The sequence below is a fragment of the Eptatretus burgeri genome, chromosome 1, assembly GCF_056783735.1.
Source record: "Eptatretus burgeri isolate ZD-2024b chromosome 1, Ebu_testis_v1, whole genome shotgun sequence".
Taxonomy (NCBI): Eukaryota; Metazoa; Chordata; class Myxini; order Myxiniformes; family Myxinidae; genus Eptatretus; species Eptatretus burgeri.
In genome coordinates, this window is record NC_140961.1 from 98545147 (window position 1) to 98568748 (window position 23602).

At 37.8% G+C, this 23602-nt stretch overlaps 1 protein-coding gene and 1 long non-coding RNA gene across 2 annotated transcripts in view; one reads left to right on the forward strand and one right to left on the reverse strand.

Annotated features, from left to right (window-relative positions):
• LOC147035033 (uncharacterized) overlaps window positions 1-14505 on the forward strand; it is a 32504-nt gene extending 17999 nt beyond the window's left edge. The window contains exon 2 of the long non-coding RNA XR_015061097.1: window positions 13822-14505. This is a non-coding gene — a long non-coding RNA (uncharacterized LOC147035033). The remainder of the gene's footprint in view (window positions 1-13821) is intronic.
• On the reverse strand, window positions 1742-16639 carry ETFB (electron transfer flavoprotein subunit beta). The gene is made up of 7 exons (XM_085892803.1): window positions 16401-16639; window positions 16163-16321; window positions 15492-15644; window positions 14705-14767; window positions 2924-3082; window positions 2522-2714; window positions 1742-2368 (listed from the first exon to the last, which is right to left on the reverse strand). The coding sequence occupies exons 1-6, from the start codon at window positions 16452-16454 to the stop codon at window positions 2544-2546; spliced, it is 759 nt and encodes a 252-aa protein (XP_085748929.1). The 5' UTR covers window positions 16455-16639; the 3' UTR covers window positions 1742-2368; window positions 2522-2543.
• Between the last annotated feature and the right edge of the window lie 6963 nt (window positions 16640-23602).

A 23602-nucleotide genomic window follows, 5' to 3' on the forward strand; every position in this document is an offset into this window, starting at 1 on the left:
CACTTGTAAGTTGTGGGTTCTGATGTGTAAATAAAGGTGGAAAAAGTCTGATTTCATGAAATTTAATTCCAGGCAAAAAGGCAAGAAAAGGTGAAAATTTTGAAAGGGGGTGTGGAGGACTTTCTGTAGGTGCTATATGTATTATGATGCAAAGATGAACCTATTAGATTTTGGCTTCAAGAAGTCAAAGGTCAGAGATGATGTTGAGATAAAAATGTGATACTTGAGAACAGCTGAAGGGATTTAAATCTAACTTGATAAAAGTATGTATAATGATGTAAAGATGAACCTATTTGATTTTTGGGTCAAGAGGTCAAAGGGCAGAGATTACATCAGGTAAAAATGTTCGAGGTAGGGATTTGAACTAAATAAACCGAGTGCATGTCCCATGATTTGTACAGAAGATTGAGGTCAAATGGTCTCAAGTTTTAGGTCACAGTTAGAGTAATAGGCAAAGATTAAATATTGGCGGAGGCATATTGGTCGACTTCATGACGTCAAATTATGTCTAGATTTCCAGGCAAAAATAACATTCCTTTATCGTAATTCTCTGCAGACTACTGTAGTATACGAGTGCAACTCTCATATACTATAGTTTTAACTAGCATATTCACCTGCATCCTTTACAAGATCAAGATTATGACAGGGGGTATGAACTTATAATAGGGAAACAGATGCATACAATAAGCAAGGCGATTAATGAACGAACAAACAACCAGGAAAAGCAGAGAGGACTGGAGGAAATAGTAATCTGCAAGTGAGAGGGTCAGGTTCGATTGGGTTAAGAGGGAGATGGGGGGAGGGTGTGGGAAAGGGTAAATAAATATCTTTGGGTAAAAATGTGGAATGATGTGAGATTGTTGTGCATTGCCTGCTTTAGATCCTGGAGGGAAGAGTGGGAAACACCAGCTTCAGGAAAGCAGTGACTGACTGGAGAAAAAGGGTGTGTTGGATTTTGGAAGTTTAAACAGGAGGAGATTACTGGAAGAATGTGCAACATGGATGAGTTTGAATCTGAGAACTAGACTAGAGGAGAGGTAGAGTAAAACGATAGGGAGAATAACCCTGGGTGCTCACCTGGTAGAATAATTATACGAGGAGGAAGTCAGCGTGGGACGGAATCAGCAAAATGTACCAATGAACCAATGTTATCGCAAATAGCTATTTTGGGTGGCAACCCCCCTTTCAATCCCCTTCAACCCCAATTTTTTTTTTAAAATAGCGTGAACAAACTTTGGTAAATCACGGGTGATGAAAGTTGGGGTCAAGCTTCATTGGAATTTCATGTGTAGTTGCTGAGAAGGAAGGAAATACTTATTTGGGGGGGGGGGGGAACCTGCAAAGCAAATAGTATCATACATTTCAGCTTACTCCTGGTACCTGAAACACCCTGCAATCCATGCTTGCAGAAAACGATTTTTTTTTTTGCAACGCCAGCCACACTTTCAATCCAATCACGCAACTTTGTTTAAAAAAACAAAAACAAAACATTTCTCCACTTGAAAGCACTCCCATGTTGAAAGTTGTGTGTCAATTGCTGGAGCGATTGCAGAGAAAATGAGTAAAGGTGAAAAAGTGATGGCTGAAGCTAATGTTCCACAACATGGTCAAGGATGGGTGTGGATGCCGAGTACTAGTTATTACAAAGCTGACCCTTGCCAGGTTTTAATACGTGATATTGATGCAGTATTCAAAAGAAAACCAATCAATCCACAACAGTATAGCCAAGCATACACACTACCACTGCTGTTTAATTTATTCAAGATCAGAATTGCACAAGTAAACATGAGAGAACATGGTTACGACCCTGTTAAGGACACAATATTTTGTGGAGCTTCTTGATCAATACTGGCTCAATAGGCAAGACTTTTTGCACAATAGGTAATCTAACCTTCCAACCATCATGGAAGGTTAATAGGTTGTCACTGTATATCCAGTGCAAATTTAAACTTCAGTCTGCATCAATACTGAAGTGTGGCTATGCTGAGTCTTCGTTGATTATCGCAGTAATTTTGCAGCCAGGTTACCGACGCAATGTCCTACCTTTCAAAAATGGAAGGATGTTTTCACTGTCCTACCAGTAATTTTGCATGGAGGGGTGTTGACTTGTTCAAGCAGTTTATTAAAAAAAATCAAAGAACAGCTGTTTTGTTTTTCTCCCTCCCCTTCCCTATACTCTGAGTAGTTGACTTTTGTTTTAGCAAAAGGAAGGCTTAAATCAAATTAGAAAAACCATTTTAATAATTTCAAGAATAAAGGTTTACATTGTTTTGACAATTGCAGGGACACATCAGATTGCACAACTTCAGTTGCAATGCCAGGAGCATGCTCCTGGAGGAAGCAGCTGCTCTTTCTTCTTGAAAACAACCTGCAAAGAAAATAGTGTCATACATTTCAGCTTATTATTAGACAACAAGTTGTTTACATACCAAGAACCACTGAGGTGAGATATCTTAAAAACAGTCGAATCCTTTTTAACTATTTTTCATGCACGCACATACGGACACAATTTTTCAATCACCTTTGCTTGTTTAGTGTAAACATCATATCTTCCCGATCTCTTTCAACTTCTTTACAAGGTCTGCCGTGCTTTCCACAGTCACGCCTGCCTCTCGCTGTGGTGGTTCATCAATACTCAATACCTGAAATCGTGGGGAGAGTTCCACTCCCAAGTCCTTTATTTTCAAAACGTCAAGTCGCTTTTTCTTGGCTTTCTGCACACAGTACCATGATGGAGAGCCGAATGAATGACGACGTGCACAAAAGACGATCTCGTCATTTCGTTAACAGCCTGTGCATGCACCAACCTGCATTATTGCAAGAGTAAAGTCCAATTTTGTTTTCCTCATTTCAAGGTTCTTTAACACTTCATAGTTACCACAATCCTCCCCCCTCCCACAATCTGCATAACGACCTTGTATACCATAATGTTTGGTAATGTAGCATAGCGTGGCTCGTTCAGTCGTAGATCAGCTGTGATGACTGATGGAAGCTTTAAACGTACAGTCTCCAACCCACCATCGACCTCCCGAACAACCTTCAGGGTTTCTCCTTCGACTGTCATCTCAGACACAAACGTGCCCTGCCACCCACACATTGCCATGCTTTTGTCGTGGAATATGTATGCAATGTCAGAAAAAAAAGGTTAAAAGAAGTCAGTTTGATAACCCGATTTGTTTGCAAGATGAAATTGATTGAGAGCGAAAAACCTTTTCACTTTCACTCGACTTATTTCAAGCAAGTGTACACCACTACTTGCACAAAATAAAAATGCCCATCCCAAGTTGTCCTGAGATGGTGGTAGTCAGCCTTCGATAAAAGGTGTCTCCTGAGATGGTGTCTCTATGATGGTTCTCTTGCAATATTTCACTTGATGGAGCATTCTTGGGTTTTGCTCCAACAATAATGGCATATCAGTTTTATCTATAATCCAAATCCAATAACTATCTAAAACTAAATCAAGATGTCAGTTTTAGATAAATCAGGATGTTACGCATTGTTCAAAAGAACCAAGATGATGTGTTTGCAATGCATTAACCAATATCTTGTTTTCAACATCATGGAACGATCCATCTGCATGTTGTTTATATACTAAGGAAAGCAACTTGAGGGCATCCCTTAGTAGCATCCTCAACCTCATGGTAAGTGTTCATGGCTGTCCCTAAACCTCACACTTGGTTTACCATATACGATTCAAACCATCTTATTTGTTTAGCCATTAAATGGAACATCAAATAGTTCAGACACCGAGTCATAACATTTTCTTCTTCTTCTTCTTCTTCTTCTTCTTCTTCTTCTTCTTCTTCTTCTTCTTCTTATTTTTTAATGAAATGGCAACATTATCGTTTAGCAAATTAATGTGTGAGAGTCAACATCAAATACCATCCCAGAAAATTTGTGGGATTGGAAGTGCCATGACAATAAGGCATAGCATAATCTCATCCATTTGATCCTGAGTTTACAAAGACACAGGCACAGAGACAGGATTGCGACATGCTCATGAACTGCCAATTTGATTTTTCCCCATGACATGCCTTTTTGAGAGAAAAAAAAAAAGAAAAACTCCCAAAATATACTTTGCAGACAACTGCCCAGTATCATTTTCCAAATGCTGCCACGTTCCAAAATCCGCAGCTTGGTTTGAGTTCACAAAAAAAATCATTCAAATTTGTAACCACAGCATGAAGGATTGAAGGATGTGCTGCTCTGTGTCATGTCAGGTATGGGAGCATTTGCCAGAGCAGTGTGTCACTGCATCCACTTTCCACCGATACTCCAGGGGTGTCCGTCTGGCCATCGCCCAGGCAGATGCTTTGCCCATCCCCATCTCCTCGAGATGCCGATAAACCTGCTGCAACCACGAGGCATGTGGTCGGCCCGTTGGCCTCCTCCACTCACGAGACTCCCTCGCTGAGAGAATCTGATGAGCAGGATCAGTGTCAGGAAAACGAGCCACATTCCCATACAGCCGCAGCCGACGCTCACGGACTATGCAGGTAACAAATCTCATTTGAGTCTCTCAGCAACTGCTCGTTGGACAGAAAGTCCGACCAGCGACAGCCAAGGATTCTCCAAAGAGACCTGGTTCCAAAACAATTAAGTCTCTGTCTCAGATCCCTGGTCAGAGTCCAAGACAAAGCACCAAGGACCTGAAGACTCGGACTTTCGTCTTCCCGCACAGGTACCGACAGCGCCACACCCCATGATCCAGTGAATTAATGACTCCCCAGGCCCGACGCAGACGTCTGTTTACCTCTGGCTCACAGCCAGCAGAGACATGAATATCACTGTCAAGGTAAGTGAATCTCTCCACGACCTCAACATCCTCACCACAAACAGACACAGACAGGACAGCAGCATCCAAGATGTCACCGAAAGCCTGGATCTTAGTTTTGACCCAAGACACCCGGAATCCCAACGGCTCCGACTCCTTATTCAGCACCTCGAGGGCGCCCAAAAGGATATCTAAAGTCTCCGCAAAGTTGTGTATGGTCTAAAACTTAGAAACCAAATTTTTGATGCGATTGATCCATTTGCCGCCGTTTGGGCCACACCCAAAATTTGGAGATTTTGACACCCTTAATTTTTTTCCATTTTCAAAGTGAATTATTTAGAATAACCATCAATTGTTTAGTCACCCAGCTAAGTTTAGTCGCCGACAACCCAAGCATGGACCAGGTTAGTACAGATTTACATGACACCTGTAGCAAGTCACAGATCTGATATGGCCTGACCTGACATCTGTGTGCACCATTAATTAAAACATATTATGGCTGCTCGGGGTGGGCATGCGTTGGCTAGGCTGTATTTCTCCCGTGTAATGTCTCCCTCCTCCCCCTCTGTAACTTTCAATCTTCCCTCCTTTACCCCGTTTCATCGGTCCACCAATAATCTTCCCATCATCCAACATCGTTTAAACAGTCCCCTCCTTCACCCCATCGATCTTACCTTCAATCCCATGGCCATTCAGTCATCCCTCAGTTGTGCGGGGTTCCTTTCCATGTTCTCTCCATCCACACATTGCTTGGTAACCCATTGGATGCTTTCACATGCATGTTCGTGGCGCCTGGTGCTCGTCTTGGCTTGTGAGGTGTGGTGCTTCTCGCGGGCACGGTACAGTGCGAGTGGGCGTTTTCCCGCACGAAGGACTGGGTTCGGGGGCTCTTGTCGCGGCTTTCGGCGCATAAAGGGCAGACCGGGGGCGGTGCTGAAAGTTCCCTCAGGACCCGCCCCTATCGGCTGCGGACCAATGGGAGGGGGAGAAGGCTTGTGGGAGAAAGGGGAAGAAATCTGATGTGAAGGAGAAGCAGAAAGTGAGAGAAGCACATGGTACAGGCTCACGTGAGCAGGGACGAAAAGCGCTCCTGAGCAGATGGCTCAGAAAGCAGAAAGCAGAAGAGAAGGCAGAAAGACTGAGAAGGCTCATGAGGAAAGGAACAAACATGTGAGGGTATAGAAAGGAAGGTTTCATAAACAGTTGGTGTTGAGCTTCTGTGGTAAAAGAACACTCCTTCCATGAGCATCATCCTGTCAACAACAAAGGACGAGGAGGGTGAACTGCAGAACCTCATCAACGGGGTCTTGCGAAGAAAGAATCTGAGGCAGAGGAGGGCGAGTCGCATATCTGGGACACCAGAGAGGACTCGCCTGCTGGGTCTGAAAACCTCAAGGACGCGGCTGTGTGTCCCCATCGCTTCACATCCATTTTCCTCTGCATTCTCCTTTATATTTGTGTGAGGTGAGGGAGAGAAGGAAAGACTGCTCATCTGTACCTGGCGGCCTCAGGACCGGGTGTACGGCACAGACCCGAGTGCTTCCCCTCGAGGCAAGCCTCGAACCCCGGACAATATCAATGCAGCATTTTGCCTTTCTTGGTCTCTGACACATTTGCTTTTGACATGCCATGTGTGGTATTTACGTGTCCATGCCACCTTTTTTTTTGGTTTACATAAAAGGTTGCAACACCAATTAAATAAAGTACAATGGTGTAATTTGCTTGTATGAATTCATGACGATACAAGCCTTGCCCCTGGATAGCTGTTGGTATAACACAGCATCTGTTAATGACAAAGGAACATCTGGTTCAAGATAATGTGTGCACACTTGACCCTGAGCTGCACAACATGGGTTCAAATCTCAGACCAGTTCTAATCTGTCACTGGTCTTTCACAGGCAGAGTGACGCATCAATGTCCATGACATCCCTTGGATCAAAGTGAAACTTGGTGGGTGTCCAGTCTGTTCATGAACGATGGGCAAAAATCATTCCCTGGCTGACCCCCACAAGAATGTGGGAATAATTGGGGCCAGTAAAGAATCAATCGACAAATGCCATGGTTCACATGGGGGGCTTGATGCCGTGGTAATTAGATAGGGTTGAAAGCGAATTGTTCCCAGTATGTGATTGCCCCGTGACCGTTTTTGAATTTACAAAGCCGGCTATAAAAACGAACGACGGTTTAAGAGTGAATTTTTATAAGATAGGCTCACCCATGAACATTGATTTCTTCAGATATTTTTCAAATTTTTATCCTAGGTTGTGTATGGTCTTCAACTCAGAAAGCCAAAATTTTGATGTTATTGACCCATTCCCTGCCGTTTGGGCCACACCCAAAGTTTGGAGATTTTGATACCCTTGAAATTTTTTTCCCAATTTCAAAGTGAATTATTTAGAATAACCATCAGTTGCCCAAGGAAATTCCTTGACAAACATTATATGGTTTGGGTACTAAAATATTTTGTACAAAAATCTATGGGATCTGGATGGTTATGGAGAGTCGCGCCACCTATAATCCCTTTCGGCAAAGATTTACTTCAGACTTTCTCTGGCCATATTTTTAATAATCATCAAGGTCCTATGGATTTTATTAGTGCACAAGTCTGAAGACGACGATGGTTCACGAGCGGTATTTGACGATGTAGATCGTTTCAAAAGTCAAGGATGAGACAAGGTGATAATTTTTGACCAAGTTATAAAAATGATCAACATGATGTGGTACGAGTAACAGGTTATTAGCTGCAAAATGTCGAAAACCCGGTTTCGTTCAACAACTTTAAAAATTTGACCTTTGCATAACCTTTAAAGGTCCCAAAACAATGTTGTGGACATTAAAATAAGGAAGCAGGATACGTGCTATAGCTTAATGGAGTTAGTTCGTCGAAGAAGGTTGAAAACCCGGTTTGATTCCCACAACTTTGAAAATTTGACCTTTGTGAACTTTAAAGGTCAAAGGTCAAGGATGATGACCTTTGGTGCAAAACTTCCTCTGGAATATTCCAGGAACAATATAACGTCATATAGGCTATATGGCATTTCACACTCCTCGGATTATCCATAATTTGATGAAATCAGCGTAAAAACAAAATTGAAGGGGGCGCCACGGGCAAGGTGTTCGAGATAGAGAAAAATGGTTCCAAGACTTTAGGTGGGGAATGACCTCAAGATTATGCATAAAAAATATTGTCATCCCAGCTCTCAAAGTTTGGGCGGTCATCTGATTTTTATGTCAAAGTCGCAATTTTCTAAGTTCGTGACCTTGTGACGAAAAAAAAAAAAAAAAAAAAAAAAAAAAAAACGGGCTCCGTGGGGCTATGCAGGTGCCATTGGGCGAACCAAATACCAAAACCCGTCAGATTTGACAAAACCCTGAGGAGAAGATGCAAATTGAAATCGGCTACCCCCTAAAAACATGTTTTTTGGGCGTGGTTCCGCCCATAATGGGCGCACCACACCAATTTTCAGGAAAACACAACTAGATCATGATATAAACCTCCCACCAGAATTTCATCAGGATCGGATCAAAACCCACGGAGCTATGCTCGGGACAGACAGACACACAACAATAACGAATATTGTGGTCACTTATATTTTTCGTGAAAATATTTTTTCGTGAACCAATAAGATAGTACAAGTACAGTACTATCCTCTGAAAGTAAAACATTCATGGGACCTTGGTGGTTATGGCAGTACAGGGGGTCTCAAGACCACTTCAGGCTATACGAAGCCCTTTTGAGCCACACCCACTCCCATCCTAATATTATCAAATGAAAGTTCCAAATCTGCACTAACAAAACCAATAGTAAAATCCATGGGACCTTTTAAAAACAAAGAATAAACCAGGTCCAAAGTTGCCTTGTTTGACAGATAATGAACATAGCGATGTACCTATAATGTACACGACATTTACATGGTCTGCCTCTATCACCAATTTCCATCACTTGCTACAGAAGTCCACTATATTTCATTGCCGATTATATTTGAAACTGTAAAATATGTATGTATTATGAAATAAATGGTTTTGAGCAAATTTTGTCTTTTGTATACATTCTTTATCTTGAAACCACATAATGAGATGCAAGGTGATCTTTCATTTGTATTTGCCGCCTTACATGACTTTTTTCCCATCATGCCATTTGTAATTTCCTTTTCTTTGTCTTGGCAAGATGAAAGAACATGTAAAAAAGAAAGCTGAATTTATATCCCCCTAATCCTTATATATCACACCTGGTAAGTTACAATTTCGCACATTTGTCTGCTTATAAATAGGTCAAAGGTTATCTGGGATTAGCAGTTTTGAAATCCAGCATCAATTAAATCCAAGATACCATGTGTTTACTGTCTGTTCCTATGTGAAATCAGCATAGTTCTATCATTAGGCATTATGAATGTAGGTCATACTAATGCCATGGTGTCAGGGATAGCATTGTTGAGTCTAGTTCACGTTTCGTTGATTTATTTATATTTTGGTTTGTTGAATGAAAGCCAGTAAAAAAAAATGGGGCGATTTGAACATCGCTTCCTGATCAAACCGCTCGGATCGCACACGGAACGAGCACGCTAAGCAGCTCGTTCCGTACGGGAGCCATTGAGGGTGGATTTCCCCGGTAGGTTGGACTACGTGGGTATTTAGGTAAATTGAAATTGGCAATCGACCCTACCCCACGTGGTCTGTCTATTGGCGAGTTCAGTCCAAAAAGGGACCCGTACTTTTCCGAAGAAGTACGATCTGAATTCCGGGCGATCGGTCAAGCCGACTCTACTGCTCCGTCTGGTGGTCGTGCTTGCGGCCGACGTCCGGCCCCGCAACAATATTAGTTTCAAAATATCAGGATGGTTATGGGAGTGGGCATGGCTCAAAAAAGGGCTTCGTATAGCCTGAAGTGGTCTTCAGACCCCCTTTACTGCCATAACCACCAAGGTCCCATAAATGTTTTACTTTCCTAGGATAGTACAGTACTTGTACTATCTTATGTACTAATAAAATCCATGGGACCTTGATGGTTATTAAAAATATGGCCAGAGAAAATCTGAAGTGAATGTTTGCCGAAAGGGAGAAGTGGCACCACTATCCATAACCATCCACATCCCAAAGATTTTTGTTCCAAATATTTTAGTACCCAAACCATAAAATAAGTTTGTAAAGGAATTTCCTTGGGCAAATGATGGTTATTCAAAATAATTCACTTTGAAAATGGAAAAAAATTTCAAGGGTGTCAAAATCTCCAAACTTTGGGTGTGGCCCAAATGGCGGGGAATGGGTCAATCACATCAAAAATTTGGCTGAGTTTTAGACCACACACAACCTAGGATAAAAATATGAAAAATATCTGAAGACATTAATGTTCAAATGTTACCATTTTGGGCCAATCTTATAAAAATTCACTCTTAACAACAACCGGCAGGGCATGCCCCGAGGCTTGGGATTGGTCGGTGTGAGGTAGGAGAGGAGGGCATGATCAGAGAGCAGATAGTTGGGTCGGTACATGATTGAGAAGAGGGTCTCGCTGGCTGGTTTCTCCTCGACATGGTGAAGAAGGCTGTGCAATTCTTGTGTTCGTGCTGTGTGTTTGCCCGCGTGCTGGAGCAAGAAGCTAGCCATTACTGTTCGGCTGAGTCGTGAAGTTGTACTGGTCTTTGAGAGAGAGTACTGAGAGAGAGAAGAGGAGTGCATCTCTCAGCAATAACTTGGCGTTATCCCGTTGTGTGTTCGAGGAGGAAGGTGGGCCATCATTGTGAGCGACCTGGTGTAAGAGAGGAGCAGGGTCGGCATATGAGACTGTATGGTGGTTGGTGAGCCTGGTGTTGAACACCGCCACACGAATTACCTCGCGTTCACTTCTCCTTCAGAGAGCAGCTTGACGCCATTTTCGGGTGTGGTTTCCTGTGCAAGATGATGCGGTTCGATTGCTAAGCTCATAAAAGATAATCTCTGGACATCCAGCTAAGTGCCAGAATAAAGGGAGAGACTTTCTTTTATTTTATCTTTCCCCTTATCTTCTGAGACATCTCAACAAGGTTTTAATTTACCTCACATTTTGATTTGGTTCCATTACAAACATTTGATTTATGTTCATTAAACCCCGAATTATTAAAGTTGTTCATGTCTGTCTATTCGTCATAGGTTCGAGTATAAACCCTTGTGCCACCATCCTGGTGAATGCATCCAGTAAACACCTTTGCTTCCCCCCCCCACCCCACGCGTGCGATAATCTCCAAGGATCACTTGTTCGCCTCCAAGGTAGGCAATCTGGCTATTCGTCCAGGTGTATATATATATATATATATAGTCATGCGCTGCATTACGACGTTTCAGTCAATGATGGACCACATGTATGACAGTGGTCCCATAAGATTATAATGGAGCTCAAAAATTCCTATCGCCTCGTGATGTCGTAGTGCTGCCATTCGTATAAAAGTACAGTGCAGCACATACAATTATGTACAGTACATAATACTTGATAATGATAATAACTACGTCACTGGTTTATGTATTTACTATACTGTACTTTTTATCATTATTTTAGAGTGGACTCTTTCTACTTATTAAAAAAAAACAAAAACAGTTTACTGTAAAACAGAAACCGTTTTACGCAGCAGCCTCATACATCTCGTGTTTACCGCGTCTCTTGATTGCATCATTTTTCCGTGTGCTTGATTTAATCTCGTGTTTTGTTCATCATAGCCCTTAAGTGTTCATCAAAAAGTAAAATAAATATACCATCAGAGATGGGGAATCCCCCGCCATTGAAAAAAAGATAAGTGGTTTTCCATTTATTACAAAAAACATTTTTTTCAAGATGGCCGCCCCAGTCGGCCATGCCCAAAATCAATAGGGTTCTTCCTTTTCAGGTGGTACATGTGACCCAAATTTCAAATCGATATGGCGAACAGTTTATGAGTTATTGCGCTCACAGCTATAAATGTTGACGCCCAGCCAGCCAGCCGGACGGACGGACCGCCCCAGTCGGCCATGCCCAAAATCAATAGGGTTCTTACTTTTCAGGTGGTACATGGTGAACCAAATTTCAAATCGATATGGCGAACAGTTTATGAGTTATCGCACTCACAGCTATAAATGTTGATGCCCAGCCAGCCAGCCAGCCAGACGGACGGACAGCAGGACGGACGACCCGGGTGATAACAATATACTCCTTCCGCCACGCGGCGGGGGCTAAAACAAAACTAAAAAGTTTAAAAGTAAAAGAGTTACAGTAAGCTAAGGTTAATTTATTATTGAAGAAAGAAAAATATATTTTTTTATAAATTTAGTGTAGCCTAAGTGTACAGTGTTTATAAAATCTAGTCGTGTCCAATAATGTCCTTGGCTTTCACATTCACTCACCACTCACTGACTCACCCAGAGCAACTTCGTCCTGCAAGCTCCACCATTCATGGAAAGTGCCCTATACAGGTGTACCATCTATCTATAATTCCAGCAATGTGTGTGTGTGTGTGTGTGTGTGTGTGTGTGTGTGTGTGTGTGTGTGTGTGTGTGTGTGTGTGTGTGTGTGTGTGTGTGTGTGTGTGTGTGTGTGTGTGTCGTTTCTCGACAACCACTGGTCCGATCTAATTGAAACTTGCCACGTATATTGCTGGGGACCTGAGGATGTGCTTTTTCAAGGTTTGATATTAATCGGACAAGTGCCTCGCAAGTTATGGCCATTTATTTACCAAACCAATGACAAGACACGTTGTTGCGTGGGCGTGGCCGATGGGGAAGGGAAGCTCAGTCGCGTTCCCTATTACGGGTTACAATGTACGGGCTTCCAGAGAGTGATGACTTCGTGTATTCTAATAATTTCTCAATTTCTTATGCGCATTTATAGATAAACACAATGCCCCAAGTTATGATAATTTTCATATTAGACGGTGCATAAATTTTGGTAACATCAGAGTGAGCTGGTGTGCTCCGAACCAGGAAGTAATTTTTTTTTTCTCTTCTCTTTTTGTTTTTCCTTGCGATGACATTGCGAAAAGGCAAAATATGTTGGGGCTAATTGAATATTTGGGCATTAAAACTATATTGCGAATAATCATAACATGCGAACTTCCAGGCCACGCAAGAGCGAAGAAACGGCCTGTGTGGTTGTTGTTTCTTGCTCGCGGTTTGAATATTTATTTATTAATTTTATTATTATTTTTTTTTTTACGGGCACGTACGAGTTTTTAAAAATCTTTTTTACCGTATTTTTACTGTACCTTTTCTATGTTTAGATACACAAATACTTACACAATTGTGCTACAATTGCCTACAGTATTCAGTACAGTAACATGATGTACAGGTTTGTAGCCTTGGAGCAATAGGCTATACCATCGAGCCTAGGTGTGTAGTAGGCTACACCATCTAGGTTTGTGCAAGTACACTCTATGATGTTCGCACAATGACGAAATCGCTTAACGACATTTCTCAGAACGTATCCCGTTGTTAAATGGCACATGACTATCTCCATACTACAATTCACAAACTCGTGTTTGTTTGTTTGTCGAGCTGCTCCTCCTACAATTCTGGGCCGATTACATCCATACTTGCTACATAGGATCAGTATGACCCCAATTAGTGTACAAGGGTGTTTTCATCTTTGCTGGTGGTCTTGAGGGTGGGGGAGGAGGAGATTGGGACCATACTCTGTGCAGAGCGTTGGTGCTGCTTAAGCAGTCTCCTTGGCTATTGGGCACAATCCTGGATGGGTCGCCACTCTGCCACAGTATACCAGCATGCTGGCACTCATTTTGCCGACCTCGGAAGGATGACAGGCCGCGTTAACCCCACCTCGTATTAATTGAACAGCTGAGCGGGATTTGAACTCAGGACCCGAGGATCCAAAGCCCTCACCCTCACCAATAGGCCAACACCAGACATGAGGGGGGAAATGCAAATTCTCGATGAAAATGTGTATCGCGTTGAGCTACAAGTCTCCACCATTTGCAGTACAGTGTTCCTGTCCCTAAGTTTTCCAGTGCAGTGAGGTGTTTTGAATTATAAGCAGTAGGTATGTTTTTGTTTCACACATGTAACCCAGTTGTTTTTTTTTGCCTACACAGCACTGTCAGTTGCCTGTACACCGCCCAAATAATGGGATGCGTCAGAAGAACCTGTTGCATGCTTGGATCAAGATTGCCTGTGGGGCAGGTACTCTGCTCATGTACATATAAAAGGCTGGCTGGCTGATCAAGGAGAAAAGTCTGCTATCGATGGCACCCAGTATTTTCTGGGAAGTACAGTAACTTTTACCTTGAAAGTCAATGGCTGTACTTGTCTGGTCAAGGCCGTGTTATCTCATGTGTCTGCATTTGCAGAACAGTTTTTCTGTGTATGTGTGTGTGTGTGTGTATATATATATATATATATATATATATATATATATATATATATATATATATATATATATATATATATATATATATATATATATATATATGAAAGAGAGGAGAGATCATAGAGTTGGCCCATTTCCAACCCAGCTTGTATTCCAGAACGCACCGCCTGATCACGTACGTAAACTTTTCATATTGAAGCATAAACCTATTTCCCCATGCTGCTGCTGCTGCTGTTTCAAAAAAAACAAGAACTTTCACAATTTGATGTGTGTGTGTGTGTGCTCTTTGTAAAACAGTTCTCAACACTTACAAACAGTTTTTTGTGCAAAATTAACCAAGAGTTGGTCCTGAAAAGAAATGAATGTTTTATACGATTAAAAAATATAATAAACAAACAATACCACCAGCCTCCCTTAATCAGTGTTATATTTACCTCCACCACTGAAGGTGGATGGAGGTTACGATGAGTTTGATAGGTGACAAGAACAAGCTGATTATATTTTGGTTCAGGTCCCTATTCAGATCTGACCCATCAGTGGGATACAGAATGTAAACTATTCATCCGGGTGGAGGTGTGCGCTTCACCGAGTTCCGTTCTACTTCATACCTGTGACCAATCGAGGAGGCCTGCAATCATTTGCCCCGTCTGGTTGCAGTCATCATCAATAGCCTAAAAGGCAAAGACAAACATCTGATGAATGCCATGCACATCAAGAATGTAGTGTTGTTCATCATATTTTCAACATCTATGAGCAGTGGTCTTGGACACGAGAGTAACGAAAGAAATCACTTACTCCAAAACTAACTTCATATAGTCAATCTAAAACCTTTTTGTTCACTTTGTAGCGCTCCAATGCCAAATCATAAACACCTTCCCAATGCACCAAGCCCATGCTCAATGAGCAATACATTGGTTCGCAGGCACCAGCAGTGACCACTGTTTTCGTTGTGTCTGTCTGTCTGTTTGTCACTCTCTCCAGAGCATAGCTCCGTGACGTTTGATGCGATCTTGATGAAACTTGGACACGAGCTAGATATCATGGTCTAGTTGTGTCTTTTTGTATGAGGGGCGTCCCGCGCCCCTTGTGGGCGGAGCCACACCCACTTGAACTTTTTATTTTTTTTTCTCACAATTTCATTTTCTAGAAGCTGTGTGTAATGTCCCCAAGTACAACATATAAAAATTTCGATTTGATTTGGTCAATTTTGACGGAAGAGTTAGGTTTTTACGGTAAGGCTTCCTCAAACTCAATTGTACCTCTCGTGGAATTGTTCAATAATGCCCACGAACCATCGTCGCCTCCTCGCTAGTCTCAGGTATGAGTTACACCAAGTGAAAATTATACAAGAATCACAAGCAATTTTTTTTTTTTAATAAGCACAGACGCACGCACCTGCTTCCCCAGTAAAACCAGGCCGACATCCTCCTTTTTTACCAAGGCAGCGAAGACCTTGGACACCTGCAATGGTCCCAACTCGTCATTTGCAGGTACCTCCACGTGAATGCCACGATCAGCACCTATCGCCAGAGCAGTCCGAATCACCTCCTGCACAAAGACACACACACACACACACACACACACACACACACACACACACACACACACACACACACACACACACACACACACACACACACACACACACACACACACACACACACACCAGCCAGGTCATCTCGGCCGGGATCGATTCCTGACAGGGAGGAGCACCATCGACTGTGGTTGGCATCCTTCAGTGGGGACGTCAAGCCAGCGGCCACATGACTGTACTTTACACACCAGTGTAAGTTAAAGACCGTAAGGTCCCATTTGAAAATAAGATACACCGAAGTTTACCGATGTACCTTGATAGAACGGACAATGTCGTGAGAGAAAGCACGCGCGACAACAAGAGGACGGACCGCACGTGGTCAGACTGCGATGGGGGGGGGCGGGGGAGTATGTAGGTAGGGGGTCAATGTCCAAGCTGGCGGGACACGACGACAGTTAAATATAAACACACAAACACAATGATAAAAATGTCACCAAACACCGTTTCACGTCCACACAAACACGTGACTCACCTGGCACTGCTGCGGTCCGCAGCTCACAGCGATGACCTCCGACGCCAAGCTCTTCTCCTTGAGGCGGACAGCCTCCTCGAGCGCGATCTCGCAGAACGGGTTCATCGAATGCTTGACCCCGTCCGTCACCACTCCGCTCTTGTCCGGCTTGACACGGACCTGCGAAGGTCATGGCCGCCGTTTACAAACTTCTCGCGCGTCCGTCATCGTCCGAGTCGGTGTTTGTCACTCGTCTCACCTTCACGGCGTAATCGATGACGCGTTTTACACCGACCAGGACACGAAACGCCATTCCGTCCTCACAACCTGATGGCTCGTATCCGGGTTCTTCTCCCTTTGTCGTTTATCGCTTCATTCAATATCTCTTCATTTAAAAATGTTCCTCGTGTCCACATAAACCCGTATTCTTAACACATGTGGCCATCAGCTCTACAACTTAAATAACTTACACAATGAAGCAAGACGAAATGAAAGGTAAAAATACCATCGCAGCTGTTCAATACACCACAACAAATACAGGGGGCTGCAAAAGTAGGAATACAGTCAGGATGATACCAGTATTACAATAGTGGGGCGAGGATTCATTTAATACTGTAATTCATTTAATACTATAATTCATTTAATTTAAACATTTGAGGGATTAATATGTTTATTGGTATGTTATTATTGATATGTTTATTATTGATATGTTATTATTGATATGTTTATTATTGATATGTTTATTATTGGTATGTTTATTATTGGTATGTTATTATTGGTATGTTTATTATTGGTATGTTTATTATTGGTATGTTATTATTGGTATGTTTATTATTGGTATGTTTATTATTAGTATGTTTATTATTGATATGTTTATTATTGGTATGTTATTATTGGTATGTTTATTATTGGTATGTTTATTATTGGTATGTTTATCATTGATATGTTTATTATTGGTATGTTATTATTGATATGTTATTATTGGTATGTTATTATTGGGATGTTTATTATTGGTATGTTTATTATTGGTATGTTTATTATTGGTATGTTTATTATTGGTATGTTATTATTGGGATGTTTATTATTGATATGTTTATTATTGGTATGTTTATTATTGGTATGTTATTATTGGGATGTTTATTATTGGTATGTTTATTATTGGTATGTTTATTATTGATATGTTTATTATTGGTATGTTATTATTGGTATGTTATTATTGGTATGTTTATTATTGGTATGGTTATTATTGATATGTTTATTATTGATATGTTTATTATTGGTATGTTATTATTGGTATGTTATTATTGGTATGTTTATTATTGGTATGTTTATTATTGGTATGTTTATCATTGATATGTTTATTATTGATATGTTTATTATTGATATGTTATTATTGATATGTTTATTATTGATATGTTTATTATTGATATGTTATTATTGATATGTTTATTATTGATATGTTTATTATTGGTATGTTTATTATTGGTATGTTATTATTGGTATGTTTATTATTGGTATGTTTATTATTGGTATGTTTATCATTGATATGTTTATTATTGATATGTTATTATTGATATGTTATTATTGATATGTTATTATTGGTATGTTATTATTGGTATGTTATTATTGATATGTTTATTATTGATATGTTTATTATTGGTATGTTATTATTGGTATGTTATTATTGGTATGTTTATTATTGGGATGTTTATTATTGATATGTTTATTATTGGTATGTTTATTATTGATATGTTTATTATTGGTATGTTATTATTGTGATGTTTATTATTGGTATGTTATTATTGATATGTTTATTATTGGGATGTTTATTATTGGTATGTTATTATTGATATGTTATTATTGGTATGTTATTATTGATATGTTTATTATTGGGATGTTTATTATTGGTATGTTTATTATTGGTATGTTATTATTGGTATGTTATTATTGATATGTTATTATTGGTATGTTATTATTGATATGTTTATTATTGGTATGTTTATTATTGGTATGTTATTATTGGTATGTTTATTATTGGTATGTTATTATTGATATGTTTATTATTGGTATGTTATTATTGGTATGTTTATTATTGGTATGTTATTATTGGGATGTTTATTATTGGTATGTTTATTATTGGTATGTTTATTATTGGTATGTTTATTTTTGATATGTTTATTATTGGTATGTTATTATTGATATGTTTATTATTGGTATGTTATTATTGGTATGTTATTATTGGGATGTTTATTATTGGTATGTTTATTATTGGTATGTTATTATTGGTATGTTTATTATTGATATGTTTATTATTGTTATGTTATTATTGGTATGTTATTATTGATATGTTATTATTATGTTTATTATTGATATGTTATTATTGATATGTTTATTATTGTTATGTTATTATTGGGATGTTTATTATTGGTATGTTTATTATTGGTATGTTTATTATTGATATGTTTATTATTGGTATGTTATTATTGGTATGTTTATTATTGGTATGTTTATTATTGGTATGTTTATTATTGGTATGGTTATTATTGATATGTTTATTATTGATATGTTTATTATTGATATGTTTATTATTGGTATGTTTATTATTGGTATGTTATTATTGGTATGTTTATTATTGGTATGTTTATTATTGGTATGTTTATCATTGATATGTTTATTATTGGTATGTTATTATTGATATGTTATTATTGATATGTTATTATTGATATGTTTATTATTGGTATGTTATTATTGGTATGTTATTATTGGTATGTTATTATTGGTATGTTATTATTGGTATGTTATTATTGATATGTTTATTTTTGATGTTATTGTTATTGTTATTGTTATTGTTATTATGTTTATTATTATTATGTTTTTTATTATGATGTTTATTTTTGGTATGTTTATTATTGGTATGTTTATTATTGGTATGTTTATTATTGATATGTTTATTATTGGTATGTTTATTATTGGTATGGTTATTATTGATATATTTATTATTGATATGTTTATTATTGGTATGTTATTATTGATATGTTTATTATTGGTATGTTATTATTGATATGTTTATTATTGATATGTTATTATTGGTATGTTATTATTGGTATGTTATTATTGGTATGTTATTATTGGTATGTTATTATTGGTATGTTATTATTGGTATTTTATTATTGGTATGTTATTATTGATATGTTTATTATTGATATGTTTATTATTGGTATGTTATTATTGGTATGTTATTATTGGTATGTTATTAATGATATGTTTAGTATTGGTATGTTATTATTGATATGTTATTATTGATATGTTTATTATTGGTATGTTATTATTGATATGTTATTATTGGTATGTTTATTATTGATATGTTTATTATTGGTATGTTATTATTGATATGTTATTATTGGTATGTTATTATTGATATGTTTATTATTGGTATGTTATTATTGATATGTTTATTATTGGTATGTTATTATTGATATGTTTATTATTGGTATGTTATTATTGGTATGTTATTATTGATATGTTTATTATTGGTATGTTATTATTGATATGTTTATTATTGGTATGTTATTATTGATATGTTTATTATTGGTATGTTATTATTGATATGTTTATTATTGGTATGTTATTATTATGTTTATTATTGGTATGTTATTATTGGTATGTTATTATTGATATGTTTATTATTGGTATGTTATTATTGATATGTTTATTATTGGTATGTTATTATTGATATGTTTAGTATTGGTATGTTATTATTGATATGTTTATTATTGGTATGTTATTATTGGTATGTTATTATTGGTATGTTATTATTGATATGAGTAGGGAAAGAATACTGGTTCTGGCTCACTTTTCCCCATGTAAATGAATGGGGGATTTTCAGCCATGAAATTTTTCTTTTTTTTCCCCTAAAAAAATAAATCCCCTTTTTAGCCCAAGGTATATTTATTTGTCTCCCCTTTTAACCTGGAGCCTGGTGTTGGCTTAGTGGTTAGGGTGGCGGCTTGGGATCCCAGGGTCCTGAGTTCAAGCCCCGTTGGCTGCTGAATTAACACCAGGGGGTTGACTCAGCCTGCCATCCTTCCGAGGTCGGCGAAATGAGTGCCAGTGTACTGGTCCCGGTGTATGCCCCGGTTAGAATAGGTGTACCATATCCCTGTGTGTCGTAAGAGGCGACCAGGGTTGGCGTCAGGAAGGGCATCCGGCCATAAAACATTGCCTCAAGAAAAAGCCAAACCCCTGCACAGCAGGGAAAAATGGCTGTAAAAACGGTCATTTTTTATTTTCCCTTTTAACCTAGGGGCTCTCTATTCAAATAGCCCATACAACAAGATAAAGATTTGTTAAAGGTGATTCTAAAGAAATATCTGAAACATCGAAGCCTCGGGGCACTCTCTATTCAAATAACCCATACAACAAGATAAAGATTTGTTAAAGATGATTCTAAAGAAATATCTGAAACGTCTAAGCCCCGGGACACTCTTTATCAAATAACCCATACAACAAGATAAAGATTTGTTAAAGGTGATTCTAAAGAAATATCTGAAACGTCTAAGCCTCGGGGCACTCTTTATCAAATAACCAATGCATATTGTTTAGCTCACTCATTGAACCTATAAACATTTGTTCATTCTCAAATTCCTTCAATAGTTTAATTTTCTTTGCACAATAATCCCCATCTAAAATATTGAAAAACAAAACATTTGAATCTTTATATTTTTTAAGATACCCCTTTTGTGCCATTACGAAATGATAAACTTCTCTTAATGATCTCATCTGGCCACCTCCTGAGTTGCATATCATTTTGATATTGTAGTAAATTATTTTTCCATTGTTCAATTGATAACCATCAAATTTTTCAGTCCATTCAAACATATTTATTATTTTCTTTACATCCTCTAACTTATTGGTTTTTAAATTGATTCGCATATTTGTTTTATTTACCTTTGTTTTAGATATTTTTTCAATAAGACTTATTTGATATTTTTCACATTCATTATGTTTTCCATTTATATACCAAGACTGAGATTTTCTCCACTCTTTAGTTTGACTAATACTTGGTTCGACCATTTATATATTGTGAAAAATGCGGCGGTAGCCCTTAAAAACCCTAACCCATTTTCCCATCGTTAAAACTTGTGTCCATATGGAACACAATCTATTCTATTCACTCTATCATACAATACCCATATGGAACACAATCTATTCCATTATCTAAAATAAATCTCTTATCATCAAAGGCTCCTAATGCCTTTTTATTTACTTCTTCACTATATATCTTATGTTTATAACTTCTTATTGTATTCATTTTCCTATATTCTTCTTTCTTATTCATCAAACAATTATAATAATTTCTAAAAGTTATTGATTTCTTTATTACATATTTCTTTATTCCCTTTAACCTTTTATCAATCTGATCACCATACTTATAAGCATATGCCTTTGCTCTCAATCCAATAAACTCACTCATTACTTTTCCACCCAACTCATCCTTAAACTTGCCAATAACCTTTTCATTCTTTTTTGAAAATAACTCACTCTTCTTACTAAAATTACTTGTATCATATACTCCAATGTTTTTCTTCATATCTTTATAAACATCGTCAGTTTTTATATCTAGAATAAAACTATCAGTGTCCATATACAACAATGAAGCATTTTCACCATACTCTTTCTTTAAATCATTATACAAATAATCATACATCAATATCTTTGATAAATCAAGAACTGCTGTTCCAATATAAATTGGTTTATCCATGACAATACTTTCCTTTTTCATATGAATAGCAGAAAAGTTCTCTGAAAAAACCTCTTCTCTCTCAAAACTTGGTTTATTTATCAATCTAGAAGCTTCTTTCCAAGATGTTGCAAATCTAATGTTTTGCCTGTTTCTAACATTCTCCATTGTCTTTCCAAAGACAGCATTATTCATCAATTTATAGAATTCCCCTTCAAATTTTACTTTTGTATTTGTTCTCATATCTGTATTGAATTTAATATACTTTTTCATCCAAGGACTTTGTTTAAATTTTAAAACTCTATGAATTTTAGCTACTCTCAACCCAGCAGATAAATATTGTCTCAAGTTCCTTTGATGCAAAACATATCCCTCTTTATCATAGAATGTTGTTAATAACTTTTCTGTTGATTTGCCTTTAATATTAAAACTTTTACGATAATCACTGAACCATTCTTTCTTTGGGGTTTCTTTCTCACATGCAAAAGGAAGGTCTTTATGCTAATTATGAAGATCACTCGGGTACTTCAAATCAACTTCAAAATAATAACCTTCTTCTTTGTCATTCAATTTCTCTTGAGAAGAAATAACAATATTCATCAAAGCCTTTTCATAATCCTTTTCTTCCACCCACTCTAATTTACCATAAGGCAGAGATTGAGACGTTGCCCATCCATACAAATTATTAGCATCAAAGTACATCAAATAATTACTATCTTTTTCACTCTCATAATTTGGAAGATATTTATTATTTGCTTTAGCATATCTTTTTGAACATACTTGTGATATTCCACCTCTCTTAGACTTCTCAATCATCAAAAGCATATCTACATCACTGACTAAATCTATATCTTGTTTTGTCATTTTCAACATTGCACTCCAAGCTAAACCAGGAGCTGTGAAATAGTGGGCAGGATCTAACCCATAACAATTTTTATTATGACAGAGTGATCTAAAAGCTTCAAACACATCAGCTAACAATAAAACATCTGTTTTTAGATACAAATCATGATATTCTCCAAGGTTCTTTATCTTAAATATTTTCCAAATTTCTTGTGCATGTTTATATTCCTTATCACTTATCTCTTCTTCATAAAGGTTATTATAGAAACTTTCTTTTGAAGGAAGTTGTGTTTCTTTAAATCTCATAAATGAATCCATATAACCATAAGGATAAATTCCCTTACTTGTAAGAATTTTCTCTTTACTTTGAATTTCATTCCTTGTTTCAATTTCCTCTCTAGTTAGAATTCCCTCTTTAATCAGAATTTCATCTATAATCAGAATTTCCTCTTTAGTTAGAATTTCATTCTTTGTTCGAATTTTCTGTATAATTAGAATTTCATCTTCAGTAAGAATTTCTTCATTCATTTCCTCATTAATTAGAATTTCCTCTTTACTTTGAATTCTCTCTTTAATCTGAATTTCCTCTTTAGTTAGAATTTCCTCTTTTGGAAAGAATGAAATAAGATTTGGAAAAGAGCCCGTGGAGCTTAGATTTGATGCGAGGTTGGCTAGTGGCGTTCCCATAAACTTGTAAGAATCAAGAAACCTTATACAAGTTATAGGTTTTGTGAATATCATTTTTGTAAATGAAATATACTTTTGACTTGTGTTTGTTATGGCAGAAATATTCCCTGGTGTTTTTGAAAGTTCATTTATAAATAGATGTGTATCATAGTTGGCGCTGTTGTGAAGAAAGACTGGAATAAAAGAAGGTA